This window comes from Artemia sp. Qi Xiang Cuo, chromosome 2, assembly GCF_049724085.1.
Source record: "Artemia sp. Qi Xiang Cuo chromosome 2, ASM4972408v1, whole genome shotgun sequence".
Classification (NCBI taxonomy): domain Eukaryota; kingdom Metazoa; phylum Arthropoda; class Branchiopoda; order Anostraca; family Artemiidae; genus Artemia; species Artemia sp. Qi Xiang Cuo.
The window spans coordinates 93,822,993-93,843,200 of NC_142795.1; the positions used below are offsets into that span (position 1 = coordinate 93,822,993).

Here is a 20,208-nt window from a genome sequence, read left to right on the forward strand (position 1 = left end):
TTTGCTATTTCCGACTTTTCATAACCGGATTTCTTAGTCTTTCGTAGGTGTGTGGTGTCTGAAACCAATGATTTGGGGTGTGTGGGTTGCTATTTTTTTGACTTTTCTGAGCTGGATTTCTTAGCCATTAGTAGGTGTGTGTTGACTGAAACCTATGATTTGGGATGGTTAATTTGCTATTTTTGACTTTTCTGAGCTAGATTTCTTAGCCTTTCATAGGTGTGTCCTTTCAGAAAATTATGATTTGGGAGGTATAGTTTGCTTTTTGGACTTTTCATAGCTAGGATTCTTAGTCACTCATAGGTGTTTGTTGTCTGAAACTTCGAGTTTGGGATGAGTAGTTGGCTATTTCAAACTTTTCTGAGCTAAGGTTTCTTAGTATTTCGTAGGTGAATGCTGTCTGAAACTTATGATTTGGGATATGTAAATTACTATTTCCGGTTTTTCTGAGTTGGATTTCTTAGTCTTTCTTTGGTGTGTGTTGTCTGAAACCTATGATTTGGGATGAGTAGTTTGCTATTTTTGACTTTTCTGAGCTAGGTTTCTTAGACTTTCATAGGTGTGTGTTGACAGAAAAATATGATTTGGGATATGTAGTTTGCTATTTCAGACTTTTCTGAGCTAAGGTTTTCTAGTATTTCGTAGGTGAATGTTGTCTGAAACATATAGTTTGGGATGAGTAGTTTGCTATTTTTGACTTTTCTGAGCTAGGTTTTTTAGTCTTTCGTTGGTGTGTGTTGACTGAAACCTATGATTTGGGATTCGTAGTTTGCTATTTTTGACTTTTCTGAGCTGGATTTATTAGCCTTTCCTAGGTGTGTGTTGACTGAAACCTATGATTGGGATGTGTAGTTTGCTATTTTGGTCTTTTCTGATCTAGATTTCTTAGCCGTTCATAGGTGTGTGTTGTCTGAAACGTATGATTTGGGATGCGTAGTTTGCTATTTGAACTTTTCAGAGCCATGATTCTTAGTCCGTCATAGGTGTGTGTTGTCTGAAACTTCTAGTTTGGGATGAGTAGTTTCGCTATTTCAGGCTTTTCTGAGCTAAGGTTTCTTAGTCTTTCATTGGTGAATGATGTCTGAAACCTATTATTTGGGATATGTACATTACTATTTCGGGCTTTTCTGAGTGGGATTTATTAGTCTTTCATTGGTGTGTGGTGTCTGAAACCTATGATTTGGGATGGGTGGATTGCTACTTTTGACTTTTCTGAGCTGAATTTCTTAGCCTTTCATAGGTGTTTGTTGTCTGAAACCTATAGTTTGGGGTGACTATTTTGCTATTTTTGACTTTTCTGAGCTAGGTTTCTTAGCCGTTCTTAGGTGAGTGTTGTCTGAAACCTAGGATTTGGGATATGTACATTACTATTTCGGGCTTTTCTAAGCTAGATTTCTTAGTCTTTCATAGGTATGTGTTGTCTGAAACCTATGATTTGGGATGTGTGGGTTGCTATTTTTTGACTTTTCCGAGCTGGATTTCTTACCCATTCATAGGTGAGTGCTGTCTGAAACTTGTGATTTTAGATGGTTAATTTGCTATTTCCGGCTTTTATTAGCTAGGTTTCATTGCCTTTCATAGGTGTGTGTTGTCAGAAAATTACGATTTGGGATGTGTAGTTTGCTATTTGAACTTTTCAGAGCTAGGATTCTTAGTACATCATTGGTGTTTGTTGTCTGAAACCAATAGTTTGGGATGACTAGTTTGCTATTTCAGGCTTGTTCATTTTGAATTTCTGTCATGAAATGCAAGAGTTGGAAAATTAGGGTCTTAGTCCACCAGCTCAGTATTAGGATCCCAGTCCGCCAGCCTAAACGATGGAAATTCACTAGCTCAGAATTGGGGTCTTAGTCCACCAGCCTGAATGGTGGAAATCCACTAGCTCAATATGGGGGTCTCAGTCCACCAGACTGAATGGTGGAAATTCACTATCTCAGTATTAGGGTCTTAGTCCACCAGCCAGAATGGTGGAAATTCAATAGCTCAGAATTGGGGTCTTAGTCCACCAGCCTGAATTGTTGAAATTCAAATTAGACGACACAAAAACTTACACACACACACACACACACAAAACTGACACAATCACACTAACACTAACATGCACACAAAAACTAACAAACACACAAAAACTTACACACACACACACACACACACACAACAAACACACACACATACACACACACACACACACACACACACAAACAAACATCACACACACACACATGAAAACTTACACACACACACACACACACAATCACATACACACACACAAACAAAAACACATACACAATATTACACACACAAAAAAACTTACACACACACACACACACACAAAAACTTAAAAACACACAAATAAACTTACACACAAACACACACAAAAAACTTACACACACACACACACACACACACAAAATTACAAACACACACACACACAAAAAAAGACACAATCAAACGAAAAAACAAATGAACACACAAAAATATAATAACACAAACACATACACACACACACACACACAAAACTAACAAACAAACACAAACAAGCGAACAAACACACACACACACAACCACTAAAAAAAAAAAAAACCAAATTAAAAACTATAACACACACAAACAAACACACACAAAAACTTACACACACACACACACGAAAACTTACACACACACACACAACACACACAAACACACAAACACACAAACTTACACACACACAAAAACTTACAAACACAAACAAAAAAAAACACACACACACAAACTTACAAACAAAAAACCAAACTCTCAAAAACTTACACACACACACACACACACACAATAATACACAAACACACAAAAAACTTATAAAACCCCGAAGTATATTGGAAACACCCACTAATACACACACACACACAGAAACTTAAACCCACTTGCAAAAAAAGACATGACCACACACGATAACAAGCAAACACACACATACACACACACAAACAATTACACATACACACAAAAACTTACACACACACAACAAAAAAAAAAAACACCCACAAGATCACATACACACACACACACAAAAAAAAAACACACACAAAAAAAAAAACATACACACACAAAAAAACACAAACACAAACACACACACAAAAACAAACACAATCACACTAAAACTTACATGCACACAAAAACAAATACACACACACACGAAAACTTACACACACACGTCAAAACTAACACACACAAAATATTAGACACACAAAAACTAACACACACACACACACACAAAAAATTACACACACACTCAAAAAATTACAAACACACACAAACAAAAAATTACACACACAAAAAAATACACACACACAAACACACACACAAAAACTTACACCTCACACACAAAAACTTACACACACACACAAAAACTTACACACACACACGAAAACATACGCACACACAAAAACTTACACACACGCACAAAAACTTACACACACACAAAAACTTACACACACGCACAAACACTTACACACACACACACACACTAAAACTTATGCACACACACCAAAACTAACATATCACAGTTACATTGTCTTAATTTTTCAAATTTCATTTTGAATTTCTATCGTGAAATGCAAGAGTTGGAATATTTCAGTAGTGACTTGCAGTGCTTTACCTTCTCACAGTTACATTCTCTTGATTTTTCGAAGTTCATTTTGAATTTCTGTCATGAAATGCAAGAGTTGGAAAATTGGGGTGTTAGTCCACCAGCTCAGTATTGGGGACCCAGTCCAACAGCCTGAACGCTGGAAATTCACTAGCTCAGAAGTGGGATCGTAGGCCACCCGCCAGAATGGTGTAACTACACTATCTCAATCGTGGCGTCTCACCCCACCATACTGAACGGTGGAAATATCCGATCTCAGAAGTAGGGTCTGAGTCCACCAGCCTGAATAGTGGACATTCACTAGCTCCGACTTAGGATCTTAGCCCAACAACCTGAATGGGTGAACTTCACGGTAGACGAGGTTACGTGCAGCACACACACACAGAGAGAGACGACTAACACACAGGGACAACACACACAGAAAGAGACGACACCTAACCTTTTCCGGCGAGTATGGTTAGGTTAGGTTAGGCTAGATTAGCTAGGTTAGGTTAAGTTAGGTTAGGTTAGCCCACGTACGCTTCACTTAGGTTAGCTTAGGTTAGGTGAGAGACAGGCAAAAAGTTAGGTGTATGATCAGGTTAGGTTAGGTTAGATTTAGTTAGGTTAGGTTAAGTTAGGTTAGGCTAGGTTAGCCTACGTACGCGCGCGTACGTAGGCTAACCTAGCCTAACCTAACTTAACCTAACCTAACTTAATCTAACCACACCGCACCTCATCGTACACCTCAGTGTGTGCCTGGCTCTCACCGCACCTAAGCTAAGCAACGTGCCGCGTCCATGGGCTAACCTCCCCTACCTTAACCTAACCTAACTTCCTCGAGCCTAACCTAACCTCACCATACTCGCCGGACAAGGTTAGGTGTCGTCTCTTTCTGTGTGTGTTGTCCCTGTGTGTTAGTCGTCTCTCTGTGTGTGTGTGTGCGCACGTAACCTCGTCTAATGTGAATTTCACCCATTCAGGTTGGTGGACTAAGACCCTAATTCTGAGCTAGTGAATTTTCCACCATTCAGGCTGGTGGACTATGACCCTAATTCTGAGCTAGTGAATTTCCACCATTCAGGCTGGTGGACTGAGACCCCAATATTGAGCTAGTGGATTTCGACCATTCAGGCTGGTGGGCTATGACCCCAATTCTGAGCTAGTGGATTTCCACCATTCAGGCTGTTGGACCGGGTCCCCTATACTGAGTTGGTGGACTAACACCCCAATTTTCCAACTCTTGCATTTCATGACAGAAATTCAAAATGAACTTCTAAAAATCAAGAGAATGTAACTGTGAGAAGGTAAAGCACTGCAAGTCACTACTGAAATATTCCAACTCTTGCATTTCACGATAGAAATTCAAAATTAAATTTGAAAAATTAAGACAATGTAACTGTGATATGGTAGTTTTCGTGTGTGTGAATAAGTTTTCGTGTGTGTGTGTGTGTAAGTTTTTGAGCGTGTGTGTAAGTTTTTGTGTGTGTGTAAGTTTTTGTGCGTTTGTTTAAGTTTTTGTGTGTGCGTATGTTTTTTTGAGTGTGTGTAAGTTTTTGTGTGTGTGTGTGTGTAAGTTTTTGCGTTTGTGTGTAAGTTTTTGTGTGTGTGTGTTTTTGTTTTTGTGTGTGTTTTTGTGTGTTTGTTTGTTTGTTTATTTTTTCGTGTGTGTGTGTTAGTTTTTGTGTGTGTGTGTGTGTAAGTTTTTGTGTGTGTAAGCTTCTTGTGTGTGTGTAAGTTTTGACGTGTGTGTGTAAGTTTTCGTGTGTGTGTGTATGGTTTTTGTGTGCATGTAAGTTTTCGTGTGTGTGTGTAAGTTTGTTTTTTTTTGATTTTGTGTTTGTTTTTTTTTTGGAGTGTTTTGTTTTTTTTTTGTTTTTTTTTGTGTGTGTGGGTGCGTTTTTAAGTTTTTGTGTGTGTGTGTGTGTGTGTGTGTGTGTGTGTGTGTGTGTGTGTGTGTGTGTAAGTTTTTGTGTGTGTGTGTGTGTGTTGTGAGTTCTTTTAAGTTTTTGTGTTGGGGCAAGTTTTTGTGTGTGTGTAAGTTTGTGTGTGTGTGTGTAAGTTTCTGTGTGTGTGTGTGTAAGTTTTTGTGTGTGTGTAAGTTTTTGTGTGTTTGTGTAAGTTTTTGTGTGTGTGTAAGTTTTTGTGTGTGTGTAAGTTTGTGTGTGTGTGTTTGTGTGTGTGTAAGTTTTGTGTGTGTTTGTAAGTTTTTGTGTGTGTGTGTATGTGTTGTGTGTGTGTGTGTGTGTGTGTAAGTTTTTGTGTGTGTGTGTGTTTGTGTGTGTAAGTTTTTGTGTGTGTGTAAGTTTGTGTGTGTGTGTGTGTTAGTTTGTGTGTGTGTTTGTGTGTGTGTGTGTAAGTTTTTGTGTGCGTGTAAGTTTTTGTGTGTGTGTAATTTTTTTGTGTGTGTAAGTTTTTTTTGTGTTTTTATGTATTTTTGTTTTTCTGTTAGTTTTTGTGTGCGTGTGTGTGTGGGTGTGTGTGTTTGTAAGTATGTATGTGTTTGTGTGTGTAAGTTTTTGTGTGTTTTTAAGTTTTTGTGTGTGTGTGTGTGTGTTTGGTTTTGTGTGTTTTTGTTAGTGTGTGTAAGTTTTGTGTGTGTGTGTGTGTGTGTAAGTTTTTGTGTGTGTAAGTTTTTGTGTGTGTGTGTGTAAGTTTTCGTGTGCATGTGTAAGTTTTGTGTGTGTGTGTGATGTGTGTAAGTTTTTGTGTCGTCTAATGTGAATTTCAACCATTCAGGCTGGTGGACTAAGACCCCAATTCTGAGCTAGTGAATTTCCAACATTCGGGCTGGTGGACTAAGACCCTAATTCGGAGTTAGTAAATTTCCACCATTAAGGGTGGTGGACTGAGACCCCAATATTGGGCTAGTGGATTTCCACCATTCAGGCTGGTGGACTAAGACCCCAATTCTGAGCTAGTGAATTTCCATAGTTTAGGCTGGTGGACTGGGACCCTAATACTGAGCTGGTGGACTAAGACCCTAATTTTCCAACTCTTGCATTTCATGACAGAAATTCAAAATGAACAAGCCTGAAATAGCAAACTAGTCATCCCAAACTATTGGTTTCAGACAACAAACACCTATGATGGACTAAGAATCCTAGCTGTAAAAAGTTCAAATAGCAAACTACACATCCCAAATCGTAATTTTCTGACAACACACACCAATGAGAGGCAATGAAACCTAGCTAATAAAAGCCGGAACTAGCAAATTAACCATCTAAAATCACATGTTTCAGACAGCACTCACATATGAATGGCTAAGAAATCCAGCTCGGAAAAGTCAAAAAATAGCAACCCACACATCCCAAATCATAGGTTTCAGACAACACATACCTATGAAAGACTAATAAATCTAGCTTAGAAAAGCACGAAATAGTAATTTACATATCTCAAATCCTAGGTTTCAGACATCACTCACCTAAGAAAGTCTAAGAAACCTAGCTCAGAAAAGTCAAAAATAGCAAACTAGTCACCCCAAACTATAGGTTTCAGACAACAAACACCTATGAAAGGCTAAGAAATTCAGCTCAGAAAAGTCAAAAGTAGCAATCCACCCATCGCAAATCATTGGTTTCAGACAACACACACCTATGAAAGACTAAGAAATCCCACTCAGAAAAGCCCGAAATAGTAATTTACATATCCCAATTCATAGGTTTCAGACAACATTCACCTATGAAAGACTAAAAAACCTTAGCTCAGAAAAGCCTGAAATAGCGAAACTGCTCATCCCTAACTAGACGTTTTAGACAACACACGCCTATGACGGACAAAGAATCATAGCTTTGGAGAGTTCAAATAGCAAACAACGCATCCCAAATCATAAGTTTTAGAAAACACACACCTCTGAACTGCTATGAAATATATCTCGGAAAGACAAAAATAGAAAACTACTCATCCCAATCATAGGTTTAAGTCAACACACACCTAGGAAAGGCTAATAAATCCAGCTCAGAAAAGTTAAAAATAGCAAACTACGTATCCCAAATCATAGGTTTCAGTCAACACACATCAACGAAAGACTAAGAAACCTAGCTCAGAAAAGTCAAAAATAGCAAACTACTCATCCCAAACTATTGGTTTCAGACAACATTCACCTACGAAATACTCGAAAACCTTAGCTCAGAAAAGCCTGAAATAGCAAACTATACATCCCAAATCATAATTTTCTGACAACACACACCAATGAAAGACTAAGAAACCTAGCTCAGAAAAGTCAAAAATAGCAAACTACACATCCCAAATCATAGGTTTCAGACAACACACACCTAAGAAAGACTAAGAAAACCAGCTCAGAAAAGACCGAAATAGTAATTTACAGATCCCAAATCATAAGTTTCAGACAGCATTCACCTACGAAATACTAAGAAACCTTAGCTCAGAAAAGTCTGAAATAGCCAACTACTCATCCCAAACTCGAAGTTTCAGACAACAAACACCTATGAGTGACTAAGAATCCTAGCTATGAAAAGTCCAAAAAGCAAACTATACCTCCCAAATCATAATTTTCTGAAAGGACACACCTATGAAAGGCTAAGAAATCTAGCTCAGAAAAGTCAAAAATAGCAAATTAACCATCCCAAATCATAGGTTTCAGTCAACACACACCTACGAATGGCTAAAAAATCCTGCTCAGAAGAGCCTGAAATAGCAACCCACACATCCCAAATCATAATGTTCTGACAACACATACCTATGAAAGGCTAAGAAACCTAGCTCAGAAAAGTCGAAAATATCAAACTACACATCCCAAATCATAGGTTTCAGACACTACACACCTATGAAAGACTAAGAAATCCAACTCAGAAAAGCCCGAAATAGTAATTTATATATCCCAAATCATAAGTTTCAGACAGCATTCACCTATGAAATACTAAGAAACCATAGCTCAGAAAAGTCTGAAATAGCCAACTACTCATCCCAAACTCGAAGTTTCAGACAACAAACACCTATGAGTGACTAAGAATCCTAGCTCTGAAAAGTCCAAAAAGCAAACTATACCTCCCAAAACATAATTTTCTGAAAGAGCAAACATATGATAGGCTAAGAAATCTAGCTCAGAAAAGTCAAAAATAGCAAATTAACCATCCCAAATCATAGGTTTCAGTCGACATACACCTACGAATGGCTAAGAAATCCAGCTCAGAAAAGTCAAAAAAATAGCACCCCACACATTTCAAATCATAGGTTTCAGACACCACACACCTACGAAAGACTAAGAAATACGGTTATGAAAAGTCGTAAATAGCAAATTACATATCCCAAATCATAGTTTTCAGAAAACAGACACCAATGAAAGACTAAGAAACCTAGCTCAGAAAAGTCAAAAATATCAAAATAGTCATCCCAAACTATATGTTTCAGACAACACTCACCTACGAATTGCTCTGAAAACCAGCGTAGAACAGCAAAAACTAGATATCCACCAACCCCAAATCATAGGTTTCATACAACACACACCTATGAAAGACTAAGAAATCCAACTCAGAAAAGCCTGAAATAGCAACCCACACATCCCAAATCATAATGTTCTGACAACACATATCTATGAAAGGCTAAGAAACCTAGCTCAGAAAAGTCTAAAATAGCAAACTACACATCCCAAATCATAGGTTTCAGACACTACACACCTATGAAAGACTAAGAAACCTAACTCAGAAAAGCCCGAAATAGTAATTTACATATCCCAAATCATAAGTTTCAGACAGCATTCACCTATGAAATACTAAGAAACCTTAGCTCAGAAAAGTCTGAAATAGCCAACTACTCATCCCAAACTCGAAGTTTCAGACAACAAATACCTATGAGTGGCTAAGAAACCTTAGCTCTGAAAAGTCCAAAAAGCAAACTATACCTCCCAAATCATAATTTTCTGAAAGAGCAAACATATGATAGGCTAAGAAATCTAGCTCAGAAAAGTCAAAAATAGCAAATTAACCATCCCAAATCATAGGTTTCAGTCAACACACACCTACAAATGGCTAAGAAATCCAGCTCAGAAAAGTCAAAAAAATAGCAACCCACACATCCCAAATCATAGGTTTCAGACATCACACACCTACGAAAGACTAAGAAATCCGGTTATGTAAAGTCGGAAATAGCTAATTACATATCCCAAATCATAGGTTTCAGACAACACTCACCTATGAACGGCTAAGAAACCTAGCTCAGAAAAGTCAAAAATAGCGCACTAGTCAGCCCAAACTATAGGTTTCAGACAACAAACACCTATGAAAGGCTAAGAAATCCAGCTCAGAAAAGTCAAAAGTAGCAATCCACCCATCCCAAATCATAGGTTTCATACAACACACACCTATGAAAGACTAAGAAATCCTGCTCAGAAAAGTCTAAAATAGCAAACTACAAATCCCAAATCATAGGTTTCAGTCAACACACACCTACGAAAGACTAAGAAACCTAGCTCAGAAAAGTCAAAAATAGCAAACTATTCATCCCAAACTATTGGTTTCAGTCAACATTCACCTACAAAATACTAGAAAACCTTAGCTCAGAAAAGCCTGAAATAGCAAACTATACATCCCAAATCATAATTTTCAAACAACGCATACCTATGAAAGTCTAAGAAATCCAGCTCAGAAAAGTCGAAAATATCAAACTACACATCCCAAATCATAGGTTTCAGACACCACACACCTATGAAAGACTAAGAAATCCAACTCAGAAAAGTCAAAAAAGCAAACTACATATCCCAAATCATAAGTTTCACTCAACACACACCAACGAAAGGCTAAGAAACCTAGCTCATAAAAGCCTGAAATAGCAAACTATTCATCCCAAAGTATTGGTTTCAGTCAACACACACCTACGAATGGCTAAGAAATCCTGCTCAGAAAAGCCTGAAGTAGCAAACTACACATCCCAAATCATAGATTTCAGACAACTCACATCAACGAAAGACGGGTGCTCGGGGAGAGCCTTTGAAGGGTCTGTGGGTCCCTTGAGGACGGATTGGTCCTTGGGGAGCTCGGGGGGACCTGTGGTGACGGGGGGTTGGGCTTGGGGGCCCGGGGTTGGCATTGGGGGGTCGGGGTGGGCTTTTGGGTGCCTGGGGGACATTGGGGGACCGGTGGTGGGCCTTGGGGGCGCCGGTGGCCCTTTGGGAGCCCGGGGGACCTTTGAGGACCATGGGAGGGCATGTGGGGCTGTTGGGGGCCGGTGGTGGACCTTTGGGACCCCGTTGGTCGTTTGGGAGCTCGTTGGGCCTGTGGGGGGCCGGGAGTTGGTCTTTGGGGGTCTGGGTGGGCCTTTGGGGGCGCCGGTGGCCCTTTGCGAGCTTGGTGGGTCTTTGAGGGTCTGGGGGGGACAGTTGGGGGCCTGGGGGACATTTGGGGACCGGTGGAGGGCCTTTGGTAGCTTGGGGGGGGGGGCTTTTGAGGACTGGGGGCTTCCTTCGGGGTTGGGGTAGGAGGATTGGAACCCTTTGGGGTTGGGTTAGAGGACCTCACAACACTGTTCAAATGAAACTTGTGTATTATAACGACCACAGAGTTTCACCTTTAAATTCTCTTCTAAAATCTCTTCAAAAATCTTCTTTTAAAATGTCTCTATCTGTTTCGCTGAAATAGTTCCATAACCTGTCTAAAACGGTTTCGCCCAAATAATCCCTAAACACAAATTCAGCGTGTTCCTTTGTTATTGGCATCTCTGTGCTAATGCATTTCAAATTAATATGAAACCTTCTCGCGCGATAAAACAATTCATCGCTAAGATGTTTCTTGCCTAATTGTTTCCATGGCCGTTGGTTATTAATATCCTTTGGAGTTCGACCAGTAGAACTGTTCCCGAGGCAAAGACATTAATGATTTTGGATCTATTCCTGGAGAAATGTTTCTAGGCGAAAATTTTTAAAGTCTGACAGATGATGTCATTGATTGATTGATCTGTCAAGAAAGGGAAAATTAATTTGTTGTTTCTAAGGGGAATTATTGATTCACGATAGGTGAATTGAGGTCGACAGCACAGGTATTCTGACTCGTGACAGCATCACTTGATTTATGGTTTTCTCAGTGAGAAAGTTCCTGTTTTTTCAAATTCTCACTGACAAAATCCATAAAAACATAAAAAATGTGGAAATACTTCTATTTTTCAATTCTCACTGACAAAAACAATGAAAATATACATCTCTGAGACAAAATTCATGTTTTTCCAAGTGACAAAGATACTGTTTTTTCATTCTCACTGACAAAAACCATAAACCACGTGGTGATGGTGTTAAAAAAAGTTATAGGTGGCAGCAGGGGTGAGGGGTGGGACCTCCTGAGGCATCTCTACTAAAAGGGCACTAGAACTTTTAATTTCTATTCCAATGAGCCCTACCACGGTATTCTAGGACCCCTGGGTCGATACGATCACCCCTGGGAAAAAGAAAAAAAAAACAACAAACAAACAAATAAACACGCACCCGTGATCTTTCTTCTGGCAAAAAATGCAAAATTCCACATTTTTGTCGATAAGAGCTTGAAAACTCTACAGTAGGGTTCTCTGATACGCTGAATATGATATTGTGATTTTCATTAAGGTTCTATAATTTTTAGGGGGTCTTTCCCCCTTTTTTCGAAAATAAGCCAAATTTTCTCAGGTGTGTTTTTGATGGGTAGAACTAAACTTGATGCAACTTATATATTTGAAATCAGCATTGAAATTTGATTCCTTTTATGTATATATTCGTATCAAAATCCCGTTTTCTAGAGTTTCGGTTACCATTGAGCCGGGTTGCTCCTTACTTACAGTTTGTTACCACGAACTGTTTGAAAGCGGGTTACAAATAGGGCACAGAATAAACCATGGGTTACTCAGACAATTAAAGCAGCAATGGCAGAGCGAGACATGCTTTATGAGACAAAGCCACACTCTGACAAATATAAACGGAAGAGAAAAATAGTAGTTATACTACTAAAGCAAGCTAGACGTCTGTATGGACATCAAATTTTTGCTAAGTTGTCAGCCAGTGACCCAGGAAAGTTCCAAACAACTGTACGGAAACTAATGGGACAGCAGAAGTCTAAATCCATCCTGAGGGACCAGCAAAGAGAGAATGTAACCGCAGAAGCAATTAATGCACACTTTTCAAATATTTGCCACCAATAGCCTCCCCTCAAGTCTATAACACAGAATGGTCCAATCGAAACCATCCCTATTATTACAGTTTCCCAGGTCCAAGACAAACTCAAAAACCTAGACATTAGGAAAGCCTCGTACTCTGGTCAAATTACTATAAGGCTTATACAGGCATGCTCCCCCCGCGGGTATACACAAGTAGCTATGGTGTATTGCCAGTGACTACTGGAATGTGCTGTCCTATATAAATTAAAAAAATCATATATGACACAACATCCCTGGACAAGATCACAGACCTCACAATCTGATCTCAGGCCAATTTCAAAGATGCCCATCATTTCAAAAGTCTTCGAAGATTTTATTTCTTCGAAGATCTTATTTTACACTGGCTACTAGCAGAAATAGAACAAAAAATCGATCCTATGCAGTTCGGTTTTCGTCGAGGACACAGCACAACTCACTATCTGGTCAGATTACTTCATGATCTACTAGAGCACCTAGAAAATCCTGAGGCCCTTGCTGAAATAATCATTTCTGATTTCGTGAACGCTTTCGAACGCTTGATCATGAGACTGTCATCAATGAAGCCCGTGCCCTGGAAGTCTTGCAGTTTCTCTTATGTACCATTGCAAGTTCCTTTCTGGTCGTCAACAGTGCGTACAATTCGAAAACGGGGAAACATCCAACTTCCAAGACATCACGTGTGGAGCTGCCCAAAGGAATCAAGTTAGGTCCCATCTTATTTGTTGTAGTCATCAACCAACTGATGAGGCAACACAAACAGAGGTATAAATTTGCAGATGATCTTTCACTAAGCCTGCTGCACTTCCTGTCACAAACTCCCAATCAGCTCATACCCCTTGTTGCAGAGCTTCAACATCAAGCTGATCAAGTGAAGCTCCAGATAAGCTTCGAGAAAAGCTGTGCAATGCATGTCAACTTCCTGAAGAAGAAAAAGAGCATAAATGAATCTGCACCTCTCCAAACAAAAAAAAAACAAACAAAAAAAATCAGTAAAAATACTTGGTATCACATTAAGTGATGATCTCTCATTTGGAGATCACATCAGCCAGATCACAGCAAACGCAGCTGGTTTTCTAAAATCCTTTGCAAATCTAAGAAGGTTTGGAATGACAGAGCAACTCCTTCTTTCGTGCTATAAAACCTATGTAATGCCCGTAATGATGTACGGCTGTCCTGCCTGGCACCCGTCGCTTACAGAGAAGCACAGAAATGAACTGGAAAAAATTCACAAGAGAGCCTGCAAAATAATTCTTGTGCCGAATTATAAAAACTATGAACAAAGCTTGAGCCAACTCAAGCTCCCAACCCTGGAGGAAAGGAGGCATGAAATGCTGATGAAGTTTGGAGCTGACATCCTAAAGTCTTCAACACACCGAGATATACTTCCTCCGTTTACTTCAGAGACCCACGCACACAAAACAATGTTGGCAACTCTGAAAGAGGGAAGAAAAACTCTTGGAGTGCCCGCCTACACACTCGACAACAAGATATCTAAAATCGTTTGTGCCCTACTACGTCAGATGTTATAACAATAGTGTCCTGAAGTAGAGGTGACGGTTCATTATTTGTGTTTTTCTTGGTCCTGTGTCTTTTTGTGCTTTTCTTTTTTTTTGTGCTTAAATTGACGATACCCATGTTATTGCAGTGTGATAAAGGAAACGAATAAAGATTATTATTATTATTCTAAAATGAAAAAGGTTCATTTTACACTAACATTATAAAATCAAAAGCATTACAGCTATCTAGAGGAGGGGGGATTTCCTGGTAAGTTTGGAGATATTTTCATAACTAAGCTGTAAATCAGGTGACCATTCAATGCCTTTTTATGTTCTTTCCAAACATAATAGTCGTTTTATTCGGAAACCAAATGGACCCTTTAAGATGACTGAAAAACTTTTCAGTTTTTTTTTAACTGAAAGTAAGGAACAACGTTAAAACTTAAAACGAACAGAAATTATTCCGTATATGAAAGGGGCTGTCCTCTCCTCAACGCCTCGCTCTTTACGCTAAAGTTTTTATTGTTTAAAAAAATAGAATTGTGGGAAAAACCAAACTTTAGCGTAAAGAGCGAGGCGTTGAGGAGGGGACAGCCCCTTTCATATACGGAATAATTTCTGTTCATTTTAAGTTTTAACGTCGCTCCTTACTTTCTGTTAAAAAAAAACCTGTTTTTTTATTTAATTTTGAACGTTTTTGAATTAATACCGGTTTTGATTTTGGCTCACCGTACATGAATAATTAAAACGAAAGTTGCGTATTAATTTTACTTTTATTTGGTTAAATGGCTTTCTCGAAACATGTTTAATATTATTTACGAACGTTTTTATTAGTAATAAATATACGTTACTTACGAAATAACTAACGTAACGAACTTCTATATTCATAGATTTTTAATACGTATATTAGGGGGTTTGCCTCCTAGTCAATACCTTGCTCTTTAAGCTAAAGTTCGAATTTTGTTCCAATTCTTTAAAAATGACCCTTTAATCTCAAAGGCCATTAATTAGAATGAATAGCTTTTATGAAAGTACTAAAAAAAATCTTTGGCTTAAAGAGCGAGGTATTGACTAGGGGGTGAACCCAATCATATCTGGTCGTTTTAAGTTTTGATGTTCCTCCTTACTTTCAGTTGAAAAACTTGTTTTTTTTTAAATTTAATTTCTGATCTTTTTCTTTAATAATGCTGGAAAATCCGGCCCTCTTCATAGAAATTTCCCTTCCACCATGAAAAATTTCTTCATGGAAAGATTCTCCCAAATAACCCCCGACCCCCCCCCACCGACCAGAAAAAAATCTCCCCTGAAAACGTCTGTATACTTCCCAATAACCAATACTATATGTTAACATTGGGTAAAGTTCATAACTTTCAGCCCTCCCCTCTGGGACTTCGGGGGATTAAGTCATCCTGAAAGACATAGTTATCATATTTTCGACCATGCTGAACAAAATGGCTATCTCAAAATTTTGATCGAATAACTTTGGCAAAAAATGAGCGTGGGAGGGGGGCCTAGTTGCCCTCCATTTTTTGGTCACTTAAAAAGGGCACTAGAACTTTTAATTTCCGTTCCAATGAGCCTTCCCACGATATTCTAGGACCGCTGGGTCGATACGATGACCCCTGGGAAAAAAAAACAAAAAAAACAAATAAACACGCATACATGATCTTTCTTCTGGCAAAAAAATGCAAAATTCCACATTTTTGTATATAGGTGCTTTAAACCTCTACAGTAGGGTTCTCTGATACGCTGAATATGATAGTGTGATTTTCATTAAGGTTCTAGAACTTTTAGGGGGTCTTTCCCCCTTTTTTCTAAAATAAGCCAAATTTTCTCAGGCACGTAACTTTTGATGGGTACTAAACTTGATGAACCTTATATATTTGAAATCAACATTAAAATCTGATTCTTTTGATGTATCTATTGGTATCAAAATTCCGTTTTTTAGAGTTTCGGTTACCATTGAGCCGGGTTGCTCCTTACTTACAGTTCATTACCACGAACTGCTTGATACACTTTTCTCTGATTTTTTGCTGTAGAAAAGGGTTAAAATAATGGTTAAAAACCTGCTATTTGATTATAATTTCATTTTCTTGAAGTTATATAATCAAGAGGCATTGATTCATCATGATCCAATGAAAAAAACTTCATTTATTTATTTTATTCAATAAAGGAGGAAGCCATAGGCTGGCTTGTCGCATAACAACACAAAAAAAATAACAGCTCAAACAGCAACACTGCAAAACACAAAACAAGAAATAAAACAAAAAAATATTCAAAAATGAAAAACAACTATGCAACAACTATATTACAGAAACTGTTTTTCGTAGAACTCAGTTTCAACAAGAGCACTCTTAAATGATCGCACTGTTTGCGTAGAAACTACGGTGTCGGGTAAACTATTCCAAAGTTTAGTTGCACGGCCAACGAAGCTACATTGACCTATTTTCAGTCGATGCTGATATGGTAAATGGCTCAAATATGGCACGAACTTTGACGCCCGATGTTGAACCCTTTCAATTTGCTACGAGTTACATTTCCATGTAGGATACCACACAGAGGAACAATATTCTACCACTGGGCGTACTATTGTCTTGTATAGTGTCATAAAAGTGTGAAGGTTAAATTTCATGAAACTTCTCTTAATCTGAAGCAGACTGTAATTAGCATTTCGTGCAATTATTGAAACATGCTTGTGAAACTTCAACTTGTTATCAAAGTGGATACCTAAATCCCCTACTGAATCTGAAGATGAAACAAGTGTATCGGCAATAAAATAGTCATAAGTCGAGCTTTTTGAAAAGTAATGGAGTACACAACATTTTTGATGGTTTACAAACATGGAGTTCAATTTACACCAATCATTTAGGGTATTCAGATACTCTTGAATAAGGATGACATCTACCGGGGAGGTAACACTTATAAATTTTTTCATCGTCTGCAAACAGTTTGACAGTGGAGGGACGAAATACTTTAGGCAAATCGTTGACAAATAAACAACATAACACTGAACCCAGACAAGTGCCTTGTGGTACATCGCTTAAAGTTGGACCCTTACTTGAAAATGCACTGCCAACTATAACTTGCTGGCAACGGCCTGGTAAATAATCTGTAATCCATGTTAAAGTTCTACTACCTAGCTTATACTTTTCACATTTTTTAAGCAACAAACTAATTGAAACTTTGTCAAATGCTTTCCTGAAGTCAATGTACAAGAAATCAAACTTCGAACTGAGATCAGCCATATTTTGGAGATCTTTTACAACTTCTAGCAACTGCGTATTACATGACCTGTTTTTTCTAAAACCATGCTGTGACGGATGCCATTGTTTATTTTGGTTGAAATAATCCTGTATCCGATATACAATAATCTTTTCAAGAACTCTCGAAAAAATTGAAGTGTTTGAAATTGGACGATAATTTCCAAATTGGGATTTAGATCCTCCTTTGTGGAGTGGCTTTACAACTGCTTTTTTCATGCTACAGGGCATTTACCACTCAGTAGACAGTGGTTAAACAAAAGCGCAAGAGGTTCAGCTAAACATGTGGCTGTCTTCTGAAGAAAAGTGTTATAAATACCATCTATATCTGGAGCTTTATTAACAGAAAGGTCACGGAGAATTTTCAAAACCTGCACTGAAGAAATATCAGAGTCATTGAAGGGCACTTTGTCTGCTGAAACAAATTTGGTAAAATGGGGTGGACTGCATGCAAGGACATCATTTGGATTTACAAAAACTGACGAAAAAACTTGATTAAACACATCAGCCTTTTTCTGATCATCACTTATTAATTCACTTGTAGTTGGGTCATCAAAAATGCACGAATCAGTTGAGGAGTCAGTCTTATTTCTATTGACATACTTCCAAAACTTCTTTGGACACCCTTGAATGGTAGTAATAATAGACAATTCGAGTGATTCTCGGTTAACGCGTAGAGGACGAGTGGCGTGATTCCGAGCCATTTTATACGCACACCACGAGTCTTCATTTTTTTCCAACATATACTGTCTCCATTGTTTATTTTTAACACTAATAGCATCAAGTACAAATTTTGGCAGTCGTCTTCTTTTTCTTGAACCTTCTTTTATGTAATAACGTGGAACGAACCTATCACATGCATCTTTTATAACCTCTCGGATGAACTCAAAAGCAACATCCACATCCGCATTACTAGACTGAAGCTCCTCAACAATAGAAACGGAACGGATAAAGTCTTGAATTTCATCGTAACAACCCTTGCTGTAATCATAATAAAGTTTAGAACCAGAGTTCACCGCTGCACTTACATTCATTGATAGAGACATAACTACATGGTCGCTTTTACCTAGAGGTGGCAGCATCTTAAGGTCTAGTATGTCATCTGGAGATTTCGTGATCACCAAATCCAGTACATGGGGAGTGGAATTGCTTCTGAGTCCTGTGGAATCCGCAACATGCTGGTGCAGAAAGCTGTCCTGTAAGGTTTGCACAAGTTTAAAAGCAAAACTCTGGTCCGTCCCTGATGTAGCTTGGGATAACCAGTCAATATCGGGCGCATTAAAGTCACCAAGAACAAGAATTTTTGAGGAAACAGACGCAAGGTATGACAGATAACTCAGCAGGCGATCATCATTTAACATACTAAATTCATTTCTGGAAGGGCTTCGATATATGCCTACAATCCTCACATTTTGGGATATCCCTGGCAACTTAATTTCCACACTAATTACTTCACTTAATTCCATAGTAAACGAAACATCAACTTCTGCATATTTTAATTTAGATGACGACGAAATATAAACACAATTTCCCCTTTTCGAATGCTTGTTGTACACGACATTATAGCCACTCAGTTGAAAGAAATGTGCTTCAGGGTTAAGACAGTGCTTTGGGAGCACCTCAGTCACGATAACTATATCAGGTTTCTGCAAATTTACCAAAGAATAAAGTTCGTCAAGTTTGTTTGAAAGTACACCAGCATTTATATACAACACGGAAAGATTATTCTTCCATTTCATGCCTGGATGGGGCCGCTTGTCCCTAATGTTTCTTTGAATCACGTTACCTTCTAACTGTCTAACTTTTAAAATTGTCAAATTTACTTTAAGTTGTTAGCATCACTCTGGTGTATACCCATTTACCCATAAAGTGAACCAACATTGACGAAATCAAGAACCAGAAAAGCTCATGGGAAACATATAATTTGAGCTATATATATATATATATATATATATATATATATATATATATATATATATATATATATATATATATATATATATATATATATATATATATATATATATATATATATATATATATATATATATATATATATATATATATATATATATATATATATATATATATATATATATATATATATATATATATATATATGTATGAGAATTAAGGGGAGGGAGAGGGTAAAACATAGTATAGTTGAGGTCAAAATATGTAACTACAATTATTCTACATATTATGAAGTAAGAATTGTTTTCTTAAAATGTTTCCTTCTCAAGAGCCTCAATCCAAGGCTTCCACAAAGTTGTTGGTCTAAGACCAGTAATCCAAGTTCCTTCAAATGAATTTTAAGCTTAAAATATCTCTTTGGAAAGTGTTTTCAAGCTCTTATCTCTACTCCTTCTATACCTCCCTTCCTAAGGGTTAGGAAACTGCATAAAGATAAGTCTATACCTGCTTTAATCTTGGAAGAAAATATTTTTTTCTGTAATTTTGGTAAAATTCTAGACAAGCTACTTTTTGCTATCTTGGAAAGTGGTTAGATTAGAAAAATGAAACTTTCAGGGATGGATCTACACGCTAGATTATGTCCAGGAAAGGTATTTTGAAGTAGCCACCTCTACTCTTTCTCTCTCTGGAGGGCACTGACCTTTGATTAATAACATAAATCTTTGTTTTACAAAATATGATGGCGATCCTATAGACTGGACCCAGACAATGACGAGGATAAAAAACATCTGAATCTTGGAAATTCTCAAACAAAAGTTTGCTGGTATAT

General features: G+C 37.9%; 2 protein-coding genes across 2 annotated transcripts in view; both read right to left on the reverse strand.

Annotated features, from left to right (window-relative positions):
• Positions 1–20,208, reverse strand: part of LOC148955827 (polyisoprenoid diphosphate/phosphate phosphohydrolase PLPP6) — a 49,372-nt gene that overhangs the window by 16,099 nt on the left and 13,065 nt on the right. The gene's annotated exons all lie outside the window — the stretch shown is intronic.
• The window catches only part of LOC148955828 (uncharacterized), a 31,385-nt gene continuing 28,857 nt past the window's right edge, over positions 17,681–20,208 (reverse strand). The window contains exon 4 of the mRNA XM_089107918.1: positions 17,681–19,111. Coding sequence (XP_088964044.1) covers positions 17,681–19,111 — 1,431 coding nt within the window. The remainder of the gene's footprint in view (positions 19,112–20,208) is intronic.